General features: G+C 32.3%; 1 protein-coding gene across 3 annotated transcripts; it reads right to left on the bottom strand.

Moving 5' to 3' along the window:
• Positions 1-31: 31 nt before the first annotated feature.
• On the bottom strand, positions 32-24,984 carry LOC148273098 (uncharacterized). 3 transcript variants are annotated; one of them, XM_088239144.1, is made up of 11 exons: positions 24,785-24,984; positions 11,278-11,347; positions 11,021-11,146; positions 10,222-10,590; positions 8,285-8,401; positions 7,512-7,638; positions 6,866-7,133; positions 6,363-6,511; positions 4,683-4,903; positions 2,683-2,852; positions 2,516-2,633 (listed from the first exon to the last, which is right to left on the bottom strand). In XM_088239144.1, exons 2-10 carry the CDS (start codon positions 11,338-11,340, stop codon positions 2,709-2,711), a joined length of 1,584 nt encoding a protein of 527 aa, XP_088095270.1. In that variant the 5' UTR covers positions 11,341-11,347; positions 24,785-24,984; the 3' UTR covers positions 2,516-2,633; positions 2,683-2,708. The 3 variants fall into 3 exon arrangements, with proteins under 3 accessions (XP_088095269.1, XP_088095271.1, XP_088095270.1); XM_088239143.1 differs by having other exon boundaries at positions 32-2,852; XM_088239145.1 differs by lacking the exon at positions 24,785-24,984 and adding an exon at positions 20,317-20,479 and having other exon boundaries at positions 304-2,852.
• Between the last annotated feature and the right edge of the window lie 3,003 nt (positions 24,985-27,987).

Here is a 27,987-nt window from a genome sequence, read left to right as displayed (position 1 = left end):
AATTGTCTTATGTCAAGGAAAAAAAAATATATACCATGTAAGAATGATAATTTTATTGTAATATATAATATGTACGGACTCCATACCATAACATGAAATTCAATAAATCTTTTAGTTACACAAACATGTGTAGGGTAGCATAATCCTACGATGAGAAATCTTATAAGTATCTAAATGTTTTACTAGATTTCAAAATCACCCGCCATTCAGTTATTTGATAAAAGTCAAAGTAAAACTCCTCCCGGCCCTTTTATATTAACACTTACAAATCTAGGGATATTTAACACAAGAAAACATCATTGGTAATACTCAAAACAAAAATGTAATGATAAAATACAAACAGTTCGGAAAACTTAATGGAGATATGTCTGAAGACACTGAGAAAGGTGGACGGATACATCAACAAAATATTCAAAATTCTAAATCTATACGTAAATCAAAATAACACTACAACATTCAGATACATCAAATTGCATTTGGCGAATTGGAAATTTACTGATTTGATATTACAAAAGACGGACATTAAATATATTTATCAAATGTAGAAAGTGGATTTGTTTTCGGATTTTTAATGCTTGTTTTGATAATTGATTAAGAATTAAAATACTGCTGATAATTTTACACACAATCAATGAAATTCGTCTTTAGATTATTGGTATTTGTAGCAATAAACCGTCTGATGTTTAATTTAATTATTTATTTTTTAAACTGTCTGTAAATAAGTGAATGTAAAACATCAAATTTAAGTTGATTCACTAACTGCCAGGAAAATGCTATTTAGACAATCTACAATTCATATATACATATTTGTCTTTTGAATACATCACAATAGCGATTGTTAGCAATTAGAATAAATATTAAAAAATGGTTTGCTGTAACACAAAAGCATTATTAACTTTATTATCGATTGCTAAAGACATAAAATGCAAAATAATTATACGCAATGATCAATTTTAAACATAAATGAAATAAAAAGGAAATGATTTCACAAAAATTAACAATAAAATTATACTTAGGTACCTAGTCCAATTTGAAAAGATAATAATTTTTGTAGATTCATATAAAAGTCCAGTGAATTTTTCAGATCACAAGACGTTATTAAGTAATACATACCACTTTTATTTACACTTTTTTTATTAAAAAAAAATAAAATTCTAATTGAGTCGACTCACTTTGTCAAATTTAAAAAGAACCGCGTTTATTTGTAAGTAAAACCACACTATATCTCAACAAGAAAGTTTTTGAAAAATCATTTCAATAATGCAAAAAGATTTTTGGCATAAAGAAGGATTTGAAAAATTTATTATCTATTGTAAGTTAAAATGATGTCTAATCATTTCTGATTCTTCCATAAAATGGCTTCACAACCTTTTAAAATTTTTAGTAAAAATTCACCAAAATTAATGACTAATACAGCAAACCAACTAGGCAATCAAACTTCGCTATGTGTCTCTAACACTTATGCATATAATTACAATGATAATATTAAAGAAAACTTATTTATGCTTATGATGTATGTACGTGTAAGATCAATAAACTTAGAGATGAAAATGAGAATTACATATTGAAAAATGCCAAGATTTGAATGCATTTATGAGAAAAAAATGACACCGTATAATGAAATTTTGCCAGCTTCATGTATATCATGATTATTTTTTTTAACGGCCTTTTACAAGTTGACAAATAACAAAATAATAAAAATGTAAAATTTCAGGACATATTGGATTAATGCTTAATCCAGCGTTGTGCTGTCTTGATAGTGAACTCCGGTTCGGAATAATAAATTTGAAAGTAAAATGAACTAATTCAGGAATTGGAACTACATAATATTACTTTAGGTAGATGAGCAATGCATATAATATATTTAAATCGAGTGATGTTTATTTCAAGTCAAAAAGAGGCTAAGAAAGAAATAGGGAATAAAAAAAGATTTTTACGTGCACAAATTTCCTTAAATATTGACATCCAGTAACGTAAATTTGATCGCCTTTTAACTAATTAAATTCTGAGCGACAAACTTTTTAATAGTTCTTATAATCATAAATTCTAGAATCTTTCATACGTATATTATTGATAGAAGAATACCTTCAATATAAAAACAAATATGTTCTAAGATAAAAAATGTCTAAATTTGCATAGATAATTTCATCTATCGTCGGCCTCGTGGTGTAATGATCAGCGCATTTCCTTTCCACGCAAGAGGCCTCGGGTTCGATTCCCGACATGGTTGATATGAAATATTTATTTAGAAGGGTGTTTTCACACTAGAATATTTCATAGTCTGGTACCTGAAGCGTAAGATTGATCGTCTTACCTTCGTGTAACAAAAATGATCAAGAAAGGCTGCGATTGGTGTACCAATGCAGCGCCTTATGCACCATTATGTGCGGAAAGGGAATGATGATGGTGAGGAATTTCATCTAACATCCATCACACTACCGAAAATCCATAATTTTACATATTTTTATAAGTTTACAAAAAAATTATTTAAATCAGTTGGATATATATCAAGAACTTTTTCGAGAGGAAGTTTAGGCATTTGCTGAGCTTATGATCTGATAACTGAAAATGTTTTCTATAAATAATTGGCCGGTGCACTCTTTTACGTAAATAAGTTGGTATTAATGTGTTTTGCGCCAGTGTCTAGACAGATTGGAACAACTGGAGTTATACGCGATGGTTTCCTGGTCTTCTGCGTAGGCGTACAGTTACATCACAGAGCACCATTTGTGCTCGGGCCCGCCTTCCTTGAGGGGGACAATATCGGCAACCGCAGGCATTTCTTCTTCAACTGTTACGGACTCCGCTGTGGTTGACGCCAGGAGGGGTTCCGCTTTGTATGACCGAGTGAACTGGAAAGAAAAGTACCATTATTATTATTTTTAGCCTTTGCTGGTTTTTAAAAAAGTACCAAACAGATTTAACGAGTTGGTGGAAATTCTTGGCAATTTATTCCAGTCTTGAACCGATGAATGAGTTGAGAAAATGTGGATGTTAAAACATAGGCAGAATGGTGAATGTTACAGTGTATAAAATGTCTAGACTTCTATATTCCCTTCTCAAAAATGTTTTCCCTTTCTGTTGCAACAAATTTAGATCTAAATAATTCCCTTCGGAGGAAATCCAGCCTGTCTGCAAACATTTGGACATACTCAAAACATTGTTCAATATTGTAGGTATATTAGAATATTTTAATTATTTAAGAAAATGAAGATATTTAAATTTTTTTATAAACTAAAAATATTAAATATCTACACTATAATATGAACAGAGGGGGTAAAATTGGGAAGGAAAGAAGGAGAAAGGAAATTCGCAAATATTCAGATAGTGACTTTTCAATCAAGAATAGAAAAGGGGCCTCTCTGACATTATTGGGTAGATGATTCCACAATCGAGCAGCTACTACTGCGAAAGAGGAGGCAAAAAAAATTAGAGCGGCAAATGGGTATTAAAAGGGTTCTCTCATTACAAGAACGAAAATATAGCCCATGCTGTGATAGGGATTGGAAAGCTCTTTCAGATCAACAGGCGAAGTGGGCTTATTTAAAATATTGTGAAGTGATAAATATATATACATATTTTTAAAATATAAATTTAACAATGAGTAATAGTAATATAATTATACTACAGTAAAACTTTGTTTTTGCGTTCCTCAATTTTATGTTTTCACGCCGAAATGTTTAGGTCCCATTTTTTTTCCATAAATTCTCATTCAAATATCCCCCCAATTAAAGTTTTTTACGTTTTTCATAACCCTGGTTATACGATGAAAATTTTTCAAAACTCATTCGATCTGTCAAAAGACGCCAAGCCGCGCGCCGCCGCGTTTGCCCAAAATGGTGAATAAAATCTAGTGAAATAAAAAAGTTGATAAAATTGTTGTCTCAAACTAAATTCAAAGTGGGTGCAGTGTAATTGACCATTTTGTGCAAGTGCCTAATTTTTACATTTTACTAAATTGTGACATGCGGTCGCATGAAGAATAAAGTCTTTACATCAATAAATTACGATGCAGAAAGATAAAAAATTTGATAATAGAAATATTATTTGAAGTTATAAACATAATTTGGAAAGAAGATTGTTTAAACAGTTCAATCATAAAAGTGTGAAACAGTTTTGCCGCGATGTAAATGACAGTTGAAATTCTGTGGTGCCATACTAAAAAAAGTGATACCATATTAATAAAATTTTCCAATATTTAGGGAAAAAATCATTTTATGCTAATTCAAATTTTTATTATTGTGTTTTTAAGGTTAAGTACCTACATAAAATTATTTAAACATGATTTTTACATTCAATAAAAAAAACCCATTGTGGTTTTGATTGAAAAAATACAGAGTATTTTTTAATGAAATCATAATGTAACCATGAATAATCCCCAATTGACTGTTTTTACAATTTTTCTGGGGTTTTTCATTTCCTCACTTAAGCGTTAGGTTAGGTTAGGTGTTAAGCGTTAGTTTAACACTTTTTTGTTGCTTCCTTGAAGAACATAAAACTGGGGTTTTACTGTATATGTTATTAGAATGTCCTACATTTTTACATAACAGTGATAGTAGTTATTGTGATGTCATGCGACATCCATTTCCTAATTTAGTAATTTTTATACACCGTACTGCGTGGGACGTATCGCCTGCGTAAAGAAAGGTCCCGGTGTAATTGTATACCCCCGGTGCACTCACGTGTATAGGCGTGCTGCTAGCAACCCTGTCCCTGAGGTGGCGCAGGGGCGTGGCCACGTAACCCAGCAGACGGGCCCTCTTGCTGGCCAGGCCCGCAGCCGCCACATCCAGAGACTCCTCCGCAGAGGGGGCTGGGTCCTCGCTGTCCGGGCGCCGCTTGCGCCCTACCACGTGCCCTACGGGGGTCCACTTGGTTGAAGTCTCCGAGGACACCGTGTCACCTGAAAATCAGAATGAAAAAGAAACACCGTTAGCGAGAACAGGTATATGAATGAGAGGAAGTTTTTTCAGCCAGTCAGTGATATAAATTACACTTGATTATCAAGTTATTAGTATAGTTTAGAATCGGGTTGTGGTCTCGTGGCTATTGTCTCGGACTCACGGATCAAAGATCCGTGGTTCGAATCCCACTCTACCCCAACTTGATTTCCATTTTCTAATAGTGAGTTATTTACAACTCATTGAAAATGGCCTTCAAAATTAAATATTTGCGTAAATTATAAGAACGCGAATATATTTTTTTAATTTTTTTTTTTTAAATTGTTTTTATTATTACCATAGCGACTTTTTCTTGAAAATCACCCAAAAGGCAATGAGGTTGTCTATTTATCATGATTTATTTTGCAATACAGTGCCTTGAATTTAGAAAGCAAGGTAAATTACGGGAAGTTCAGAAAAAATATTTTTGAGAATCAACAGTCCGTAGTCACGTACAGTCTAGCCACATACCTTAACATCGCACAAAATGCAAGATCGGCCAACAGAGGGAGTTATCAAAACACAAAACAGATTGCTCTCTTATATATGCCATCAGCCTCCCAATTAATATCCCCATATTGTTTAATTTTAAGTCCTTTTTTTTCATTTGAATGCAAAATTTGTAAAAGTGTATTTTAGTATTTGCATGTTGGTGTAGTGAGTGTCCTGACAAAGAGACGGATCGTTATTTATTTATTAAATATACGGCCTAAGCCAATTACTACAGTTACACGAAGAAACATGAATACAAGAAACTGAACAAAAATAACATAATGCTATGTAGCAAAGACAAACAAGGGCAATACAATAATGGTATACAATATATTCATAAAAACGAAAGACATAAGACTTCGAGCTAAACCATGCCAATCCAACTTCATCTTACACTGTTTTAGTCGCGAAGAGATCTATGAAAAGCCGGAAGTTCTATCCCAGAGAATTCCAAGTCGTGTGACGAATTGACTAATCTACACATTCTGGACAAAACATTGCGTAAAACAAAAGTTGTTCATAGAAGATTTAATAAATAGCAGATTTTGACTTCTGGTGACACGGTTGGGAACAAAAGAAATTGATTTCAACAGAGATGGGACATCACTTATGGCATTAAGTAGTTGAAAATGCATATAAGGTCCGTCTCAGTTTTACGTTTCTCCAATGAAGACAGATTAAGAGATTGCTCTATTTCAAATAGGAATAATTACCACTTTGTAATCCGAGCAACCATGCCGATTTTCTTAGAAAATGGTTTTGGACAGACTCAATATGGTCTGTCCAACACCGTATAGGATATGTCTCGAAACCGGTAGACATAAAAAGTCCGTAAGTACAAATATTTACTAACATTAATTAAAATTTTTGACCACAAAGTTAATGCTTTGAACATAAACAAAGTAAATATTAATAATAAATCGTAATTACATGGTGATGATCCAGCAGTAGCATTGACACTGCTGATAGTGTTCTCTCTGTTTTCTCCATCTTCGCTTCGCAGTAGGTGCCTCTGTGCTGATAAATTCCTGAAGCTGATTTCACGCAGGTGGCGGTAGCTTCGGCGCCCCTTGATGTTCCTACAAACATAATTTAATTTAGTTTAAAATAAAAAGTGCCGTTCGCGCTATTTGCTGAAATTTCGGATCACTGCAATGCGATATAAAACGTCGGCAAAGAGACGAAAATTCAGAAAAATTCTTGAGTAAGTATTTTGGTACGAGTTGGTAACTACAAAAAATTTTCATAAAATGAAATGCCTTCGTGAATGTCATAAAATAACGTAAATAAAAATATTTCATTGGAGCTTTTAACTTTAAAAGTGCAATATCTCACAACTACTAAAATGTTAGCTACCAACTTGTTTCAGAAGCCTGACGATATATTGAATAACAAAAAAAATCCTGATCAAAAATGTATTTGTAAATACTAACTTGAAGCTATCCGAGAGACTTTTCTCTGTCGCAGAACAATCTGCCGATTGGTCGGCGTCTCCGGCAGGGCTGGAGGACGATATGTCTCCGATGAGTTCCGTCTGCTGTGTGGTGTTGTTGCCGGAATAGTTGGCCATTATGGAGAACTGGTCGGATATGCGAGAGCTGCGACGGTAAGGGGACACCTTTATCCGGGACTTGGAGAAGTTTGTGTCGGTTTTAGCGGACCCATTCTCGTTAGCGGGGTGTGTCCCGTTTTTTGACTCGTCTGAAAATATCACATCAAACATTCGGTTACAATTCGTAAACACAATTTGGCAGCGACAATATGTTTTATTTATTTGAATTAAAATACAGTAGAGATACTCAATCAATTATTATTATATGTATTTTAAGCGAGCAGCTTAAAGCTGATAGGCTTAAATCTATTTTAACGAAAGTTAGCTGTTGGCGCACTGTATCGTCTTAATGGTGCTGTATGTGGCAGGGTTAAAACCTATGTTATTCTGAAAATTCTGTGAAATTTGTATTGTGACGACGAATACTAAAACTGCTAACATTTTTCATGTTGTTTTGAGTTCTCAATAACAAAGAAGTAGTTGTTTCAGCGAATTGACAATAAATCCAATACAAATTATGGCCTTACGTTCTTCGTCCTTGTCTGCGTCTGCAGCAGGTGAATTCGTGTCTCGTGTTTTTTTGGCAGAATCCGGTGCGGGCGAAACTCGCATCGGTGTGTAAATATCTTTCATCTTGAATACCTTTTCTCGCAACTGCAAAGAAATTTAGCGCTGTAAATATATTTTATGAAACGAGAAACTGATGAAAGTGAGTGTTGACGATACGAAATACGGTTTTGCAGCCTGGATTTGGCAGAACTCTTCCGTCTACCAAAGTTTCGAAGGGTTCTTTTGCGTATATGGAACAGATTACTGAGGCGAAATAAAAAACTATAAGGGTTGATTGACATGCTCCATCCCGGATTTATTTCGCAGTGGATGAGAAAAAGTTTTTGTGTCTTATTTTTCGACGTAGTCCCCTAGACTTGTATGGATTTATTCCAATGATGCTCATTTTTATAGCTTCATGGTAAAAAATTAAGTTTTGTACGACCCCTGTAGGTCAATCACAAATAACTATCGATGTGCTAATAAGCGACGTGATAACAATTTTTCACCGTGGTTGTTTATCGTTTTCGCGATCACAATGGAACATTCATGAACACCTAATATTAAATGTCAAAATATTTACGTTTCCCGACGTATAATCCTGCTGCGCAATCACATATTTGAATTTCACCGGTGTAAATATGCCTAATGTATACCTACACATGTCAGGAGTGGAGTACATCAATCAACCCTCGTATTTTAATTATAAAAATAAATCAATATTCATTGCTGCATGAACAATAGGACTTACCGGAGTTGTTTGATCTGGTGTGTTCCTAGAAGGGGAAGGCGAAATTTCAACAACTTCGGGAGTATCACTTTTGGAAGCTGGCAACTGTGGAGTTTCTGGTGTAGGTATTTTCTTAGCCTAGGAAAAATGGCTTTTATTAAAATTCAGGTCAAATTCAAATTATATTTTTTATATCTTAATCTTTCAATTGCTTCAATTATTTATAGTTGAAGTCAAAAGTGATGATATTTTAATCTAATTGCTAAAAACATGAAAAAAAAAAACATTAATTCATGCTCTCAGTGCGCAAAAGAACCGCCCCCAACGAAACCCGGGGAGCTACTAACTAAGCTAACGGTCGTCCTGGAGAAGTACAAGAAACTTTGCTGTTCGCGCGTGACGCATAAAAATTGTCTCTCTCGCTTCCTAATATACCCGTATTATCGAGAGTGAGACGTAAAGAGTGTGCGAGACAATTATATATTAAGATTACTCCTTTACTACAAACGCAACATGCGAGACATTGGTAAACTTTCTATTGTATTGGTGATACCTCCGATTTTTGATAAAACGCTTTTTATGTTTCAATAAGCATTAATTATTTAATAAAAAAATCTTTTTTGCTGATACGTAAATGTATAACGAAGGAATACGGAAAATCTCAACCCATCATTTATAAAATTTATTGAGATATTAAAGTAATTAGATGCAATGTGTACTAGCTACACATCACCGGGAAGGGAGAGATAAAATTGGTGGCTCTTATATTTTTGATGGAAGTTTGCAAGGAAATAATCAAAATTATTTTTGACATGCAGAGGTTAATTTATCATAGGTTTTTAAAATAAAATAAAAAAATCTTCATATTGAAAAAAGTAAGGAAAACGAGCAGGGGAAATAGGCGATAATTTACATACAGAACTACAGAAAAAGATTAGGAAAGATGTTTTTGAATAGGAGCTAATGATAATGCATGAAAGCTAACACGAAATATTATTTCAGGTACGGGTTAACTAGATTTATATGTTTTATTACATTTTATTTTTGCACAACGGGCTAGGAGGCCCAATTACAGTGGTGAACTACATCACAGAACACCCAGGCTTGAGAAAAATCCCATTTAATTTTTGTGTTCTCATCGGGAATAGAACCCGGAACCTTCCATGTGTGAGTAAAGCGTCTTGACCACTACACCACGGAGGCCGCCTAGATGCATCCATTGTAGGGTAAATGAATGCCTCGACACAGGTGTTGCCCAATGAGGTGTTCATACAGAAAAATAAAAATACTATTTATATAAATAAATAAACCATAAATATAAAGTGAAAGACTCAACTATAATTCATGAAAGCGAGCAAGAAAAAAAAATGTTAATAAAAAAATCTTGAAAGGGAATCAGTAATAGGGTTGTGAAAGGTAACCAGCATAAAATTCATGAAAGAGAGTCAGTGATAAGTTTGTGAAGGGAACCAGCATAAAATTCATAAAAGGGAGTCAGTGATAAGTTTGTAAAAGGGAACCAGCATAAAATTCATAAAAGGGAGTCAGTGATAAGTTTGTGAAAGGGAACCAGCAAAAAATCCATGAAAGGAGATGAGGAATAAGTTTGTAAAATAAAAAAAAATATATTGAAAAATTGTAAATTTCTGATATACTTTTTAGTCGTGATGTGGTCCTGTGGTCGCAGACTCACAAAACGCTAAAGTTTGTGGGTTACATCGCATCTGTGCTAAAGTTTGTGGGTTACATCGCTTCTGCGCTAAATACCTCATATACTATTTGATAATCTATTTTTCACAATTTATACATTAAAAATATATATATAATTTAGGCTTGTTTTATTAAGAGAGAGATATATCAAACCTTGTATCCTAATGAAGACTTATGTGACTCGCAGGTTAAAAAACATAATTTAAAAAATGCTTCAAGGCAATAAACAAAGAAAGAATCACACTGACCTGTGACCGTCGTGTAGCACTGCGTCCAACAGGTGAGAAATTGGGTGAGGCGGTTTCAAAGTTATCAGTGTCGGAATTCTCATCATAGTTCAGTTCTGGGAACAGTTCATCATTGTCCGGCTCCGGGTGCTGGACCAGGGCGTCCTCCTCGATAATGTCGGGGTTCAGGTCGGGAGCGGATCCTTCGGCGGCGCTGGCAGCGGCCGCCCCCCCCGGGGAGGACCCGGGAGCGGAGTTGAGGGCGACGTCAGACACACCGTTTGTTACGGGGCCCTTGTCGGACGATTTGTCAGACTTGCTTTTGTCTTTTTTGGAGCTTTTCCCATTAATGCTAACGCCGTTCTCGTGACCAGAAGTTTTTTCTGTTTCCTGGTGGCAAAATAATAGAAAAAAATTATAATATTGTATAGATATTCCGGAGCAGAGTTGTGCAGTGATTTATACATAAGCCAACAGAGTTTGTGTCAACATCTTCTGTGGAAAACGTAGACCAGTGTAATTTCCGAAGTAGTGGGGTGATATGACTGAACTTAGAGATTCCGAAAATAAGTCTCTCTGCAGCAATTAATACAGACTGTGGGTGAGTCATTTTGTTCATCGGTAGACCTGCATAGATACCATTACAATAATCGACTCTAGATACTACAAACGCATTTATTAATTGACGGACGGCCGTCCCTATATTTTATGTTTCTTCATACCTTTCCTTGTACTTCATGATGCATAATGTTATAATTTGTTACAGAAAATTAAAAATGTGTAAATAAGGAAATATAAAAAAACAACACAATGTAAATACCTTGGTGGCTGACGCTTGTCCATTGCTGGTAGATTCAGCAGGAACAATATCTTTGGTTGGAATGACATTCTTCTCATCCTTGGACCTTTTCTTTGAAGATTCTTTGGTTGAGTTTTCCATCTTTTCCTGCAATCAAGATAAAACATCAAACATACACCAGCGGCAGAAACACTCGGGAATTGCGACTGTAAGTGAGACCCGCTCTGTAAAAACTTCAAATTGAATACGAAATGGACGGTCGGATAATAAATGATTACCTCTTGTACTTTGTTTAGTGGTTCCACAGCAACAACGCAGCGTGGCTGATTTTTTTGGCTCATTATTTATCTAAAAAAATTGAAAATAATATGTTACGAACAAAAATAAACAGAAAATAAATAAAGAAACCAATAATATTCATTCCAGCGTGACAAAGCAGAAACAGTGCTTAGCCAGTCAAATTATTAAATAAAAAACAAGGAATAAAATATAAATCCATAACATATTACAACAGAGATGAAGAACATTTAAGAGAAGGTAATATAGAAGTCTAGGCATCTACAGGGCTTATGACCTGTCAATGGCTGGTTCAAGTGGCCACTTTACACACTGTAAGATTCTATAGAGAGACATTCATAGACTTCTATATTACCTTCTCTTAAATGTTATTCATCTCTGTTGTAATATGTTAATATAAACTCCCCAGGGAGTTGAATCCAGTCCTTGTCTACAAAAATTTGGACAAACTCAAAATATTGTTGATAAATCCATAATTTAAAATAGAGTAAAAAATCGATAAATAACAAAGGGGTAAAAATAACATCAGGGGGGCAATTACAAACGCTATCTTCATCAGTACATATTGAGACGGTACAAAGTAAAACCGATATTTATGTATGAAAATTTGTAAATTGTAAACACTTTAATTTAATTTAAACAATCAATTTAATCCCAGTCAGTGAAGAGTTCACTTCCCTCTCTTCTCAATCCAATGGAGTACATATTATGTACTTCTGGATTACTTTCTTTCAGCACAAAGATGCTAAGGCTACCAGATTTCAGAAAGCTCCTTCGGGCAGCTTTTCTCGTTTGACAACGAGCAAATTTTCCGAGTATGTGGGCACCGCCAAGGAGACTTATGTCCTCAGATGCGGTGTGCAGTATGTGGTGGGTAAGCTGTAATTGAACGTGTTTAAAAAAAAATGTATACATATTATGTTTTTCATACAGAAAACTTAATTTTACTTTGTAGATAAAATTGAAGATAAACGTTAACTTCCCATTGTAATACGGACCCAAAAGAAAGAACCTTTAACTGCATTTCTTTAGCTTATTAAAAAAAAAAAAAGTTAAAAATATTATGGTTTTTTTAATCTTTTTAAATCAACTAAACTTCTTAACACAGTTCTATATTTTATGACTTTATATGATATTTTAAAAAATTTATGTTGTTAATACACTCATCTTTTTATTTTTATACCAACTATACTTCTTAACAATGTTCCTATCTTTTATTTCTTTAAATTGTATTTTTTAAAAAATTTATGTTGTTTATATACTCATCTTCTTTTTTTTATACCAACTTTACTTTTGAACACTGTTCTATCTTTTGTTGCTTTATATTGTATTTTTTAAATTTTATGTTGTTTATATACTCATATTTTATATGACTTTCATGTATGTAAAAGCCTTGTGGGCGTGAAAAATATATAAAATAAAATTAATAAAAAATAAGAAGAAAAAAAATCGTAATTACATAGGTGCGTAGATTTTCACAGTCACTCAGCAATATGCAAAATCTTTTTTGGGTGATTCCACATAGGTTGGACTCATTCCATAATTTCAGCTACCGTTGCAGAACTATGTAAGGTAAACGAAGTTTACCCCGAAGATGTTTCCTCAATTCATCTCTGCCCTAATGTGCACATATTATCATGTGCACCATCACTATTGACATTAGTTTGGCAGCTGTCATTTTAATCAAGCTATATTTTAATGACTATAGTTGAAGTCTCAAACTTTTTCGATTTGTTCATTTATTTGACTATCCATTTTACTATGGGGATATTTTTAGCTTACGAGGATTAAATTACTGGGATAGCAATTCACCAAATTTTAACAAACGAAAATGACCCCGATTTATCATAGATACCATAATAATGAGGCTCAAATTCCTGTGCACGAGTATAAGTGACAGACGCAATCAATCAATTTTAGAGTAATACAGTGGATAACAACAATGCTTAAGTATTTATTAATAGTTTCCCTTTATATTATAAGTTGTGTTTAATAGTTTCCCTTTAAAGGCTACTACCAACTACAATTATATAATATCGGTATTAAAAATGAATAAAAATGCTTCTTGAGTAACCAAGTAACATATAAATCATGTTACGTATTCTAGATAGTTTCTTCACTACTCGATATTTTATTCTCAAAATAATATGTTTTACAGAGACTTAATGATTAAACATTTAATTAAGCAAAAAAAGATTACAATTATTTATGATAAAGAATCAATGAACAATTACAAAATACATCAGGTTAGACAGAAATAATTTATATTATGAATCACAATAATGATACTCTGTAAGGATGGAATTATTGTAAAAATAAGACATTGTTTACGCTAGGAATAGCCTTGCGGAATATATTACTTTACATAAAACCAACTAAACAACTTGTTGGCGGTTTATGTTTCATTTTGACTCTTTTAATCCGTTTAAATTACTGAGAGCAGGAATAAATCTGAAAATTGAAAATAATTTCAGGAATCTGATTCTGGAAACTTTTCAGTTTCAATCAAAACAAAATTGACAGTAATTAGTTTGAAAAAAACAAGTTAAAAAAATATTTTAGGAAATAAAAGGTTTTTTGTAGGAAAAAATTAAACGTGTTTAAATAAACAATACTGACACAGTTTTATTTAAAAGATCGAAATTTTAAATGCACTTGATCAAACATTAGATGCGCCAATTTGGCAACACATGTCATTTCAATTTTAATTTAAAATTATTTGAAATATAACCTAAAAAAATACACATTATGAAACCTTTTTCAGTTAACATTTCGATTATTTTTACAGCAGAGATTTTTAGATTTTTCTATTTATTGTAGAGATTCCATATCTATAATAAATAGACATATACTAGCTATATATTAGATATACATATTGCGTTTTCCTATTGGTTGCTGTCAAGAATATAAAAATAAAAAAAATACACATATTTCCTTACTTCATATTTATTTTCGCATAACTCGTTACCACAGATACGACACTACCTTGCAGCTGTCAGTGTTATTATTTGTGTACTTTCAAATTGTGAAAAATGTTCTAAAAATATAATCAATTATTTACTTATACAGGGTGACTGGAACTGAACTCGCCTGGACAAATTCGCATATAGAGGAGGTCATTTGCTGATTATTGGACCTTTCTTTCCTAAACTAAAGTTTTATAGTTTGGGAGATATGTAAATTTTTATACTTTATTGAGATTTTTCCAAAATTTGACCTTCAAGCATTCAGAACTTTATTTTTTTTCATTATTTTAGTATTTACTAATAACAAAACTGAACATTTATTCATTTATAAAGGAAATTAAGTATCAAGGAAAAAAAGGAAAAATTAAATTACAATTACTATGGCGACTGCTTTTCTTGACATTAAGCTTGCCAACCGCCGGCTGGATGAAATAAATAGCATGATAAAAAATAAATAAAAAAGTAAAATTAGCAGTTTCGGAATATTTTCCATATTTACAGCGTTGAAATTCAAATATGTGATTACGCAGCAGGATTTTACGTCGCGAAACGTAAATATTTTGACATTTAATATAAGGTGTTCACGGGTGTTCCATTGTGATCGCGAATACGATAAACCATGGTGAGAAATTTTTATCACGTCGCTTATTAGCACGTCGATAGTTATTTGTGATTGAGCTACAGACATAAATTCATGTAACAAAAATGATCAAGATATGTTGCGATTGGTGTACAAATGAAGTGCCCTATGCACCATTGGGTGCGGAAGGGGAATGATGATGATGATTTGTCCAAAACGTCAAAAGATGGATTTTAAAAAAAAAATGTGTTTAAACATAGGCAATATGATAAATGATGCACAGCTTTTGAAGTGATCATGTAAACCAGTCATTGCTATGTCATAAGCCCTGTAGTAAATGATTAGACTCCGACATTTCGTTCTTTGAGATATTTTCCACCGGCTTTTTAACGAATTTCGTAGCTACATTTTTTGTATGTATTTATTTTATCAGTTGAGAGTATTGTACATTTGTTACTATTAAACCATACGCAGGGTGTGCCGCTGAGAAAAATAATAAATAAATAATGCCAGCGTAATACAAAACACAGGCAAGAGCCTGGCCTTAAAAATCAACCAAGCGTTTGAAAACATATCACACTGCGAGAACTAAAGGGCCGTAACTACAAATGACATTATTTTAAGTAAAATGATACTTAGTATTTAAAAATTCACCACAATTTTATTTACTTATTTAACTTTTTGTGCATAATGATAATTTTACATAGGGGCTTATTGACAAATTGACATTTCTTCCCACCAACCAGTTAAGTACAAGTTTTATGTTTATAATCCAAGTTGCAAAACGTATGCAATGGAAAATAAAAATAAAAAAGCCAAAGATATACAAAAATATAAATAATTGTACTTGTACATAAATGAATTAAAAATTTTTTTTTTTTTCATCAGATAAACAAATATGTATCCAATATTACTTCTAAATACAATTTTTAAATAAATTCAATACACATATTAACAATATATGTATTGAATATGAATTTAATATTGTTGATAAATTACCTGGTCCATGAAGAAGTATAGAAATTGAAAAAATAACATTTTCAGGCGTTGCCTAGTATGTAGGTGAAATAATTCAATTAGATGAATCTCACCTGCATAAATAAAGGTTTCAGCTCTTTAACTTCACAAACATCAACAGATGAAAGAACTGAAGGAATAAAGATGTTCAAATATAGGCAGAATGGTGAATGTTACACAGTGTGTAAAGTGGCCACTTAAACCAGCCATTGACAGGTCATAAGCCCTGTAGATGCCTAGACATCTATATTACCTTTTCTTAAATGTTCTTCATCTCTGTTGTAATATGTTAACATATATTAACATTAACGTTTCACATTACGTAAAAGAAAAAAACAATTCTTGTGTACATAATGGTGAGTGACGTCTTACAATAATTTGAATATTTTATTTTTAATTAATACTTTTAGGATAACATATAAATTGCAAAAAAAATGTGTTTTTAATCAGTGCTACACAAAAAAAAAAAAAATATGATATTTTCATTTCTTTCTTAAATATGTTGTATTCCTGACTGCACTTTTAATTTTCTTTGTTTATTTCATTGAAGAAAAATATTCCTCTGTAAGTATAAAGATGTGCTCTAGTTGTCTTAATTTTTTTGTTCTTAAATCAATTTAAAAAAAAAGAAAAAAATACTATTACTCAATAGGAAAAGGGAATAAAGAGGCAATAGGAAAGGGGGAGAGATTAAGGAAGAGAAAGGAGAAGAAGCGGAAGAGAACTTCAGACGTCACATGCGGAGTGATTTCAGAAATATAAAACTTTAAAAAATCATAGCACTGATAATACGATACAGAAAATATTTTTTTATCCAGAAACATGTTTTTATTTTTTACGATTTTTGGTATTTGTGATCATATAGTTTTAAAATGAATAAATAAATCTCTAACAAATTTGTATACGTGGTTTCGTAGTTTTAAGTTTTTCATAGTGTGAAGCGATGCAAAAGGGCGCGACGTACAGCTTTGAATTCAGAGTGAGCGGCATAAACATGTCTTCTTGCTCAAACTGATCATCGTGGTTTCGGATGTGACAGGGAATAATGAACACCTGTATATAATTTTTAGAACACGATTTTAAATTCGCGTTTTATGAAGCGTCATCTCTATTATTCCTCAGCGGTTCTAATGGAATAGTTTTGTCGCTAAAGAATTAAAATATAATTTAAGATCGACACGACACGAACAAAAGTGTTATTGATTTGACTAACTTCTACATCTAGTCCGAGAACGCAACTAAAAAGCACCTTTTTACATTTCATTTAAATAAATAATTATGATAATTATGATTAAGAATTCGGAATACCAAATGCGGATGAGGTGTCCCGAGAGGAGCCGAAGCGCGGAGTCAAGGTTCATTGATTGTGGCTGGAAATTATAGAATGTAAATACACATATGTAATATAATACATACGTCATTTATAATCATATAATACATACATATGTCATGTACTTTAGTTTATTTTGTACCTCCTGTACATACGTACATAGTAGTACATAGACAATCGGAAAAGGAAGCCTGTAGCTCAATCACGAATAACTATCGACGTGCTTAAAAACATGCTAAGCATTTGAGCGATCACAATGAACAATAATGAACATGCTTAAGTTATCACGGTCATAAGTCAACGCGTGTGTAATCTCTAAGTCAACGCTCGTGTCGGTTTGTTTTTGGTTTTCCTCGTAAATAAATACAGTTCATTGGCGAAAAATCTGCGTTTACTATAAAAATAATACAATATATTGCATTTGCAAAATAGTAAGGGGTATCTAATACAAAAAAGTGAAAATTAAATTACAATTACTAAGGTGGCTGCTTTTCTTGACATTTGGCTTGCCAACCGCCGGCTAAATGCAATAAATATCACGATAAAAATAGCAGTTTTGGAATATTTTCCATATTTACACCGGTGAAATTCAAATATGTGATTGATTGCGCTGCAGAATTATACGTCGCCAAACGTAAATATTTTGACATTTAATATTAGGTGTTTACGGATGTTTTTATTTTAAACGATAAACAACCATGGTGAGAAATTGTTATCACGTCGCTTATTGGTACGACGATAGTTATTTGTGATTAAGCAACTGGTTATGTTTGTTGACCTCCATAAAAGAAAGCACGGACATACCATTACTTCGGGAATTACACTGGCTACGTTTTCCACACAGGGTGGAATAGTTTAGAACAGTTTAGAGACTAGAAGGAATGTGTATTTGTCTACACATTTTTATCGATTGCTGCGCGGTATGGTAAAAAATTCAGAGATTATGATGAGCATTGGTTTGTATGTTCCTGATAATTACCTAATACAGCGTCAGCATAGATTATTTCATATTCCGATATACAGGGCCAACCTGCTGATGCTTATGCCTGTTGAAAGGGCTATAGCCATGCTGAACAACATCGCTCTGGGTGTTAATCTATTCCATGCATCCGAAGGGGTTTACCGGCGCAGGATTCTCCTATTTTGACAAGTCTCTTTATGTATTTTTTGTCTTTTTATAATATTATATACGTCTAGAATTTTAGTTTATATTGTATGTATTATTTTTAATAAATTAATTGAATTGAATACAAACTCTGCTGGCTTATGTAGAGGTCACTGCACAACTCTGCTCCGGAATATCTAAGGGAACTTTGCATTCCAGACGAACTAGCTGACAAGCGTCTAACGCTTAGATCAGCTGCATCTAAGTCAAGAGGGAGAGTTGTTATACCTCTACGCAAACAGCGCACTAAATTCGGTGAACGCGTATTTGCGGTCGCAGGCCCCATGGCATGGAATGCTCTCCCAGCAGATATGCGAAACTGTGATAGTGAAGCGATGTTTAGGAAAAATCTTAAAACCCATTTGTTCTCTAAATCGTTTGAATAAATCCGTAGCATGTGATAACAAAATAAATGGTTTTGCTTAAATTACAAATTCAAAAAGTTAAAATATTTTTATTTATTTAAATAACTCGTTTGTAAGTGCCCTTAGGGTATTATATTCCGAAAATGGCACTATATAAGTTATCCATAATAATAATAACAATATAAGAGAGACCTCTTTATAAGAGGAAAAAGTCCAGTCCCTATGGGCTCTCTTATATCTAGATTCGACTGTAATTGAACGTGTTTTAAAAAAACTGTATACATGTTATTTTTTTCATACAGAAAACTTAATTTTACGATGTAGATAAATGTTAACTCCCTATTGTAATAGGAGCCCGCCTTGACGTCATTAAAGGAAGTCTCAATTAAATCTTTAAATCACTATTTCCTATCCTAATGATTTCGAAAGCTGAGGATTGAAAATGAATAGTAATAAATCTTAATGCGTGACATTATATTTAAAAGGTCATAATTGTCTAAGATACCACAAATTCAATTGCAACTTTCCAAAAACAATTAGGTAGAGCCTTAGACGATAGCAAACATAGAGATTCAATATCAAATAATAATTATTGACTGGCTCACTTGTTGAATTATGTTATGACGAATATAATGTGAAAATATACACGTTTAAAACATAATTCATGAATCAGATCATTCAATAATGATATGATTCACTGTTTTGATCGTATTGGAGAGTAGAAAACATTATTGACCGACCGAAGTTTCGGATTCGGCCGAAACTAGAACAAAAGCCGAAATTCGGTTTCGGTAAGTCACTAGAAAAAATAAATGCAGGATTACACGATTATTATCAAAGGGTTGCTGAAAGATTGCAATTTTTTTAAGAGGACATTTTCAATTCAATTCAATTTTATTTATTCATATTTATGTACATTACAAAATGGAATATCTTAATTCATACATATAGAAATAATTAGTATATACAAAAAAAAACCACATAATATCCAGAGAATAATATGTTAAAAAAGAGAATCTTGAAACGAAAAACTCCCTCAGAGACGTGAAAAATGTCAATGTCCAAAGTAATAGTTTTTTTTATTTGTATTTTATGTATACCTATTGTAAAATGCAAAGAAAAAAATATGATAATTTGAAAAAAAAGCATTAACTTTGCTGTCAAACATTTCAATAAATGTTAGTAAATATTTGTCTATTACCATTTATCGACTTTACTGTGTCTACCGGTTTAGAGACATCCAGTCTCTCCGTCAGGGCACTAATTGGCGGCCTCCGTGGTGTAGTGGTCAAGACGCTTGACTCACGCACGGAAGGTTCCGGGTTCGATTCCCGGTGAGAACACAAAAAATAAAATGTGATTTTTCTCAAGCCTGGGTGCTCTGTGACGTAATTCACCACTGTAATTAGGCCTCCTGGCCTGTTGTGGTGCAAAAAAAAAATGTAAATGTAAAAATGTAAAAAATTACACTAACATGCAAATCCCACTACACCTTCGCCATTTTAGTTGCACAAAAATATAAAACCAACGTGCTGATAGGACACATGCTGTAAGTTTCCAACTATTTTTTTTTATATGCTTAGACAAATGCTTAGACCTGCATATTCCCTACTGTCAAGTGTACCCCACCTCTGTTGTAATGTGTTGATTAATGTAAGCGACGATAATGTAAACGCGAATGGTTTGAGCTTGGACTTGTAAATTCCAACACGAGAAATCGTAATGTACATACAAGACAAGCCTCTAGGTCTATCGGTACTAAGCACTACTTGGATGGTAACTGGCAAGAATACCACGGTACTAGAATGACGGGAATAATTTCCGAATCACACGGACCAGAAATGCCACGATAGTCCCTATCACCTACATGCTGGTAAAATTTTATTTAATTTATACGCCCAGAGGGCGTTTACATGTCAGGTACAAAATTACAATTCAACCGTTTCATTACAAAAGTTAATATGTAGGTCTAATAAACCATCTTCAGCGTCATTCCCTTCCCGGACCTAATAGTGCATAGGACACTGCATCGGTACACAAATTGCAGCGTACATTAATCATTATTGTAACATGAAAGTAAGATGATCAGTCTTACGGTTCAGGTGCCAGTCTAGGGATTATGAAATATTCCAGTGTAAAAACACATTTTTAAATAAATATTTTTTTTTATAAAGTTTATATTTGAAGCACTAACTTTTTGGTTATTCATTATAATAAAATAAATAAAACAACTTTGTTTTTAACCACTAATTTTTTGATTATTTTTTTCTACCGACCGGTTTCAAAGCAAACAAGCTTCTTCGTCTTTGAAACAGGTCGGTGGAAAAAAAAAAAGAAAAAATTAGTGGTTAAAAACAAAGTTGTTTTATTTATTTTACTTTTCGTACATAATTTTAATTGTACATTGGCGGGCTTATTGCCAAATGGCATTTTATTCCAACCCACTAATAAAATAAAAGTTTTATTTTTATAATTAAAGTTAAAAAACATATTCAATAGAAAACATATTTTAAAAAAAGCTAAAGATATATAAAAATATAAATAAGTGTATTTGTATATAAATTATCTTGAATCAATACTATTACTCAACGGGAAAAGGAAAAAAAGAGGAAAGGAGGAGAGACTAAGGAAGAGAAATGAGATGTTACTTCAGACGTGATTTAAACAGAGATACTAATACTTTTTAAAAAAAAATTAATATTATTATTTTTGTTTATTTACAATATACATAAGAGGTAAAACAGAGTATTAAAAAAATAAAGAATAGTTAAATAGAAATGAAATATGTACATATTAACAGTAATAATATTAAACAAAAATCCCACAAAGGTATAACCTGTTCTTGGGTATACAAGAAATGTTTATGAATTTTTTGCTCCTATAATAGACAGGTTTAATATTTTTGTATAAAATAATATAAGAAAGAGAAAAGAAAATATTCTGTAAGAGATTAGAAGGTACTTTCATTTTAAAAAACATGCACTATCCTGGATTCAAACTAAAGATATGAACTCTATTTTTCTATGATTTATTTTGTTGCTCTTTAATAATAAGGAATATTTTTGTGTTTTTTTGAATATTTTTTATTTCCTTTTTTAATTACTATGTTACACAAAAATATAACTGTCCATTATTTATTATGGAAGCGAAAATTCATTAACATTTTCTTGTATACCCACGAACAGGCCATGCCTTTGTGGGATTTTTTGTTTACTATTTTTACTATTAATATGTATTTCATTGCTATGTAATTATGCTTTTTTTTAATACTCTGTTTTATCACTTATTTTTATTGTAAAAAAAAAAGTTTTTTTTAATTCTTCATACATTCAGTCATCTCATCTTTCAGTTTTTGCGCTCCTTTGTGTTATGTTTCGTAAGTGGTAGCCTTTTCCTATTCCTATTTCTTGTTCTATAGTTTTGTACATTTCTATTTGGTATAATTTCACACATAAAATACTTCGGCATTAGATTATTGAACACTTATTCTGATCCGTATAAAACAGCTTTAAGGCATGCCAGGAATGCAGAATGCACTGCATTAGGCGAAGCTGTTGAAGCTAGACACGAGTACGTATGTTATACGTAGATGATGTAGTGAACCTACCGGATTGGACGTCGAGAGTCGAGATTGATAAGTTCATGAACGTCATAATAATATCCGGTACTTGTCAAAGATAAAGAAACTCAAAAGTATTTAACCCATTCTACCGGAACCATTGACATACAATACATAGACATGCCCTTTAGAGTAAAATATTTTTATTTAAATTGATTTCAACAGAGAGGGAAAATTTTTTTGAGAAGGGAATATGGAAGTCTAGGCATTTACAGGGCTTATGACCTGTCATTGGCTGGTTTAAGTGGCCACTTTACACACTGTGTAACATTCACCATTCTGCCCATGTTTGAACATCCACATTTCCTCAACTCTTCCACCTGTTGACTTTTGTGACTTTAGTCCCTTCTCAAAAAAATTTTCCCTCTCTGTTGAAATAAATTTTAATATGAACAACTCCCTAGGGAGTAAAATCCAGCCAGTCTGCAAGCATTTGGACAGAATCAAACATTGTTAAAATATTTTTATTTATTTATTTTATTTATTTCGAATACAAACAGATGTACAGGTTAAATTAATATTTTTTTAAAAAACTATAAAAAATGTATACATAGTAGGGCCTGCCATCCAATTATATGTATTCACTAAATAATACTGTAATAAAGAGACGACGGCTTGAAATTTAAACTATATAAATAATATTTCATTTAAGTTATTTATTGACAATTTTTGATGGAATTCCATTGTAATGATGTAATAACTTATATTTACATATAAGTTATTAATTAAAAAATACTTGGTACACTCCACTTATTTATTTTGACCAATTATCGCTTTCACCCTCTAATAGGCATCTTCAGACTGGTGAATATTATACAGTGTAAGGATAACTTATATAAAACTAAATATTATCTTAAGTGTAGGTACATTTAAAAATAAGTTGAAAAAGATACAATACGCAATTGAAATTCCAATTGAAATCCATTGAAATAAGATAATATTTAGTTTCATTAATATGTATATCGTCTAATGTCAGGTTTGCTTGTAAAACTCGTGAATCCTCAACTTACTTTTTTTCAGTGAAGAGTAAAAGCCTTACAGTAAAAATAGGGAAATATCACATACTACGAATACCGATAAAAATATATTAAATAGATTTAGAATAATTAATTGTATTATCAAAATCAATATGGATATTGTGGAGAAGTGTTTTCATACATGTAAAAAAGAAATTTGGTAAAAATACGCTCGTAGAATAGAATGAAGAAATTAGAAAAAAAGAATGCTTAGGCTTTACGATGACGTGTCCAAAGACAGCTCGGTTGATGTATTCCTACAGCGAAGAGAGTTATTCAAAAGATAAATTACTAATTCACTTTTTGAAAGATGAAACTTACTGAAAGAGCAATAATGTCTTGCCTCTTGTCTTATCTCTTTGTGTACATTTTTTCCTTATATTATGTTGTTTACACTACGTAATTTATGTTTTGATCATACTTTTTTTAATATTTTTAAAATTAACTTTTGAAATACTTTTTTATATACGAATCCATAAGGGTTTATCTAATAACCTGTCGATTGGTTTAAATAAAAAAAATAAACAAACATATGTTATTTTACATTATAAAACATTAAATCTTCTTTTGTCTTTCTCTCTTCTTCCAAACTCATTATCTGATCCCACATTCCTCATAATTTAATATGTAAATATAACATGTTGTACTTTTTTATTCTTTTTATTAATGTTAATATGTGCAAGCCTTATCTCCCAATTAAAAAACAGCTGTTATTTTTGATTTATTAGGTTCATTTTTATTTTATTTTCACATGTGTCTATCTATGTATATCTTTTGATATATTTATGTTTTTTTAGTACAAAATTTTGACCAATCTCTTATTTTGACCAGTCTGTTTTTTGGTTGGCTGGTAGATATTGCTTTTTGCAATAACTCCGCCAAAGTACTTATTATTTGTAATTAAAGTTTTAAATATAATACTTTTTTTTTTAATAAACATATTCGTCCCGATAAATAATTAACCAATAGTTTGTCATCGAGTGCTCAGACATTAGTGTTCTCCCACAAAATCAAACAGTGCACGTTGGTGTTGGCTACTAACGTCATGTGTTCAGTCAGCACGTTGGTTTGTTTTATATTTTTAAAGTATATGTGTAAAGGCGTATAGTGGATATTGAATGTTGGTTTAATTAGTGTTCTGACGAAGAGACGGGTACGTCTCAAAACCGGTAAACACAGAAAAGTCGGTGAGTGGTAATATACAATTATTATATACTGGTTGTTTTTTTTTTACAACTATCTAAATAAAAAAATACATTACATCACATCTATAAAACATGATAAAAGTCGTACAAGGATTTCAATCCTACCTATGTTTGAACATTCATATTTCTTCAATAATCACATTTGTCGGTACTTTAAAATAAAAGACCTAAAGAATTGGTTAGAAATGAAAACAAATAAGTATATTAAAATGTTTAAAAACTTACAAAACGGCATTGTTTAAATTGAAAACAAAATATGTTAACTGGAATTTTTTTATCATAGTTTCACGACACTCAATACTAATATCACATTAAGTTCTTGAATAAATTATTATTACTTGTTACTCCAATACACTAAAAAATATTCTATTTGTATTGCCTGAAACGGACGTGCTTACGCGAGGGCAGTTCACACTCTACTGAAAGTGAATCAGAGATTATGTGGAATGTGTAGAACTGAATTAGAATTTTCCGATCACCGATGTCAAATTTGAATCTTAGATCGATGCAAGGTTTAATGAAAGAATCGATTTTTGAATAACATATCGTCGCCGGTAAAGAAGTCAGTTTTGAGTTGAGTATGCCATTGAAAGCGCTAAATCATGTTCATTAAAAGGCAAGACACCAAGGTTACATTGAAAAAGGTTGCGTAAATCGAAATTATTTGTTATTGCTGAAAAACAGTGGTGTGAATTACAATAAATCTCAACAAGCTTAAATCACTAAAGGCAAATACGAGTATAATGTAGGTTTTTACAATTTAGGCAGCTTTTTTATCATTTTTTAAGTATGACAGTTTTAAAAAAATATTTTATTACGTAAAACATATTTTTAGGCACACGATAAAATAATTATTTTTGATATTTATTTCCTATGACTAACTCTATTGTGTTGCGTTGTCCAGATTATAAACAAGAAAAAGTCACTAAATCAAATTTTAACTAATTTGCCACATCAATAACATTCCAGGCCCGCGATTATAAACGCCATCTTCATCGATACATATCAAGACAGTATAAAGTTAAATCGATATTTATGAACGAAAATGTGTGTATTTGAATGAAAATTTAAGATATCTTCGTCGGTAACCTGTAACTGAACATATTTAGAATATAAAGTGTATACATTTTATATGTTTCATCCAGAAAACATTATTTTACCTTTTAGATAAAATTACAGATAACTTTTCGCAGGAATACAGGCCCAGAGCCCCGATTACAATGGGAAGTTAACAGAGTTATCTTCGACTATCTATAAATAAAAAAAAACGATATTTGTGTACGAAAATTGGTATATTTGCATGAACATTTAAGTATCTTCGTCGGTAACCTATAATTGAACATGTTTGGAAGAAAACAATGCATGCTTATTCTGCTTTTCATGCAGAAAACTTAATTTCACTTTGTAGATAAAATTTAAGATAAATGTTAACTTCCCATTGTAATCGGGGCCCAGATATATGAAGAGATACAAGATAAGAAAAAAATATTCATTTAAATATTCCATTAATAAAATTTATCAATGTCGTCTTTTATACATTTTTTTTTCTTTATTTTTATTTTTAAAAACTCGTTTGGGTTTATACAACATATCAAAGGCAAAGTCATGTTATGTCAATCATAATATATAATTCTAAGGTAAAATTTGGTGAAATAATACATGTAACTTATATGAAAATTGCCGTTTATAATATGGAAAAAGCAAATTTGAGAAAAACACAATGTGACCTGTAGCGATTCATGTATTTCATTATTAAGTTTGCGCATTTAAATATTATCCTGAGACATCTCCCAAAACTATGGCATGTTAAAGAATTAACTCGGTAAGAAATGAAATCGGACTTTATACAGAGTGTTCTTTAAACCCCGTCACATCCGAAACCACGATGATCAGTATGGGCAAGAAGATATATTAGCATATTTAAAAAAAATATTTAGACCAAAGAAAATTTTTGAAAATAAACTATTTCAAAAAACAAATAGTTGCTTACTTCTGCAGGGGAGTAGTGAGGGGAGCGCGGCGCAGTATCAGACTCCCCCCTCCCCCCTTATCGTTTCACCCCTGCAGAAGTAAGCAACCGTTTGCTTTTTTGATATTTTATTTTTTTAAATTTTATTAGTTCTAAAAAAATATTTTAATGTGCCAATATGTCTTCTTGCTCATACTGATCATCGTGGTTTCGGATGTGACAGGGTTTAAAGAACACCCTGTATAATTAGTCTGTTGGTTTTATAAAAAAAAAAAACAATAAATTTCTTCTGGCTAGCGTTCTATTCTCTCTGCCTACCCCCAACGAGAAACGATGTGATTGTTTGTTTTTAAGAATATTTTTTTTCTACAGTTAAACACCCAATTAATTAGATAAATGAGTGCCAGACGTTATCCGGATATGCATAACTCCAAATAATAAGGCTAGCCATTAAATTAGGGCAATGTTTTGAAAGAAAACGCAAAACTTACTCTAGGATCACTTTCTTATTACTTTTGAAATAATAAAGCGAATAGGAATCACATTAAAACTTACTTAAACATGTCTAGCAAAGTTAATTGCTTCGACGAAGTAACTCGTTTACGAGCAGCGTTCTTATTTCGAGGTTTTATTTCCTGACAACGATCCGGATAAACGGAATTCTACTGTATTCCAAGACTGAATTATCAGAAGTAATTGACCTTTGTGATAAAAACGTCAGATTCTCTCAGAATGCATTTAATTAAATTGAAAATGAAAACAATTTAGTCAAGAATATGAGTAAAAATAATTTTAAAAACATATAGGTAGCGTTCACACGACGACAATACAATATTGTCCTGTCCCAGCATCAGACCAATTGTCCTCGTGTAAACAGGAGGACAGGACAGTGGACTGAGACATTGTCGCTAGAGATAGGCGGTCGGGCAGACAACGGATTACCCCCACCACCGTGCGCGGCCGCATTGTCCTAGTGTCGTCCAAGCTCCGCGAACAGCCTCGACGGCGCAGGACAGCACGCTGGGAAAATACGAAAATTCGACCGCAGTTCACACGTGAGCGCCGCAAAATTACGACGGCGTAATTTACGAGCGAATTCAAGAAAAATATGATTTATTGTATACCGATATATATTGGAATTGTTAAAGGACGCATTAAAATGTTTTTTTTCTGCAGCCGTTATCGGTAGATTTTTTTTTGGGAGCGACACGTTCACGTCAAGCAAATCACGATTGTCACAAGGTCCTGTTTGTACGTGTTCACACGTGGACACGCGCGGTGGTGGGGAGTAATCATTGTGCAGCGGAGATAGCCCGCCCGTCCATCTCGGTGGCGACATCTCGGGACAATTTTTTGTCCTTCAAATTGCTGTTTACACGCGGACAATGGTAGAGTCCTGAGACAAAACAACATTGTGTCTACGTATAAACGCTACTTTATAATCGCATAGAAGTCAGTA

This window comes from Micrasema longulum, unplaced genomic scaffold (genome assembly GCF_059751315.1).
Source record: "Micrasema longulum isolate JH-2025_06_02 unplaced genomic scaffold, ASM5975131v1 h1tg002076l, whole genome shotgun sequence".
Classification (NCBI taxonomy): domain Eukaryota; kingdom Metazoa; phylum Arthropoda; class Insecta; order Trichoptera; family Brachycentridae; genus Micrasema; species Micrasema longulum.
This window is presented reverse-complemented; position numbering and strand designations above follow the sequence as displayed.

Coding starts and splice junctions, on each gene's coding strand:
- LOC148273098 (XM_088239143.1), bottom strand. CDS start 11,340: ATGAGCCAAAAAAATCAGCCACGCTGCGTTGTTGCTGTGGAACCACTA. Junction 10,591..11,020: donor GACAAGCGTCAGCCACCAAG/GTATTTACATTG, acceptor TTTTGCCACCAG/GAAACAGAAAAAACTTCTGG. Junction 8,402..10,221: donor GTGCTACACGACGGTCACAG/GTCAGTGTGATT, acceptor CATTTTTCCTAG/GCTAAGAAAATACCTACACC.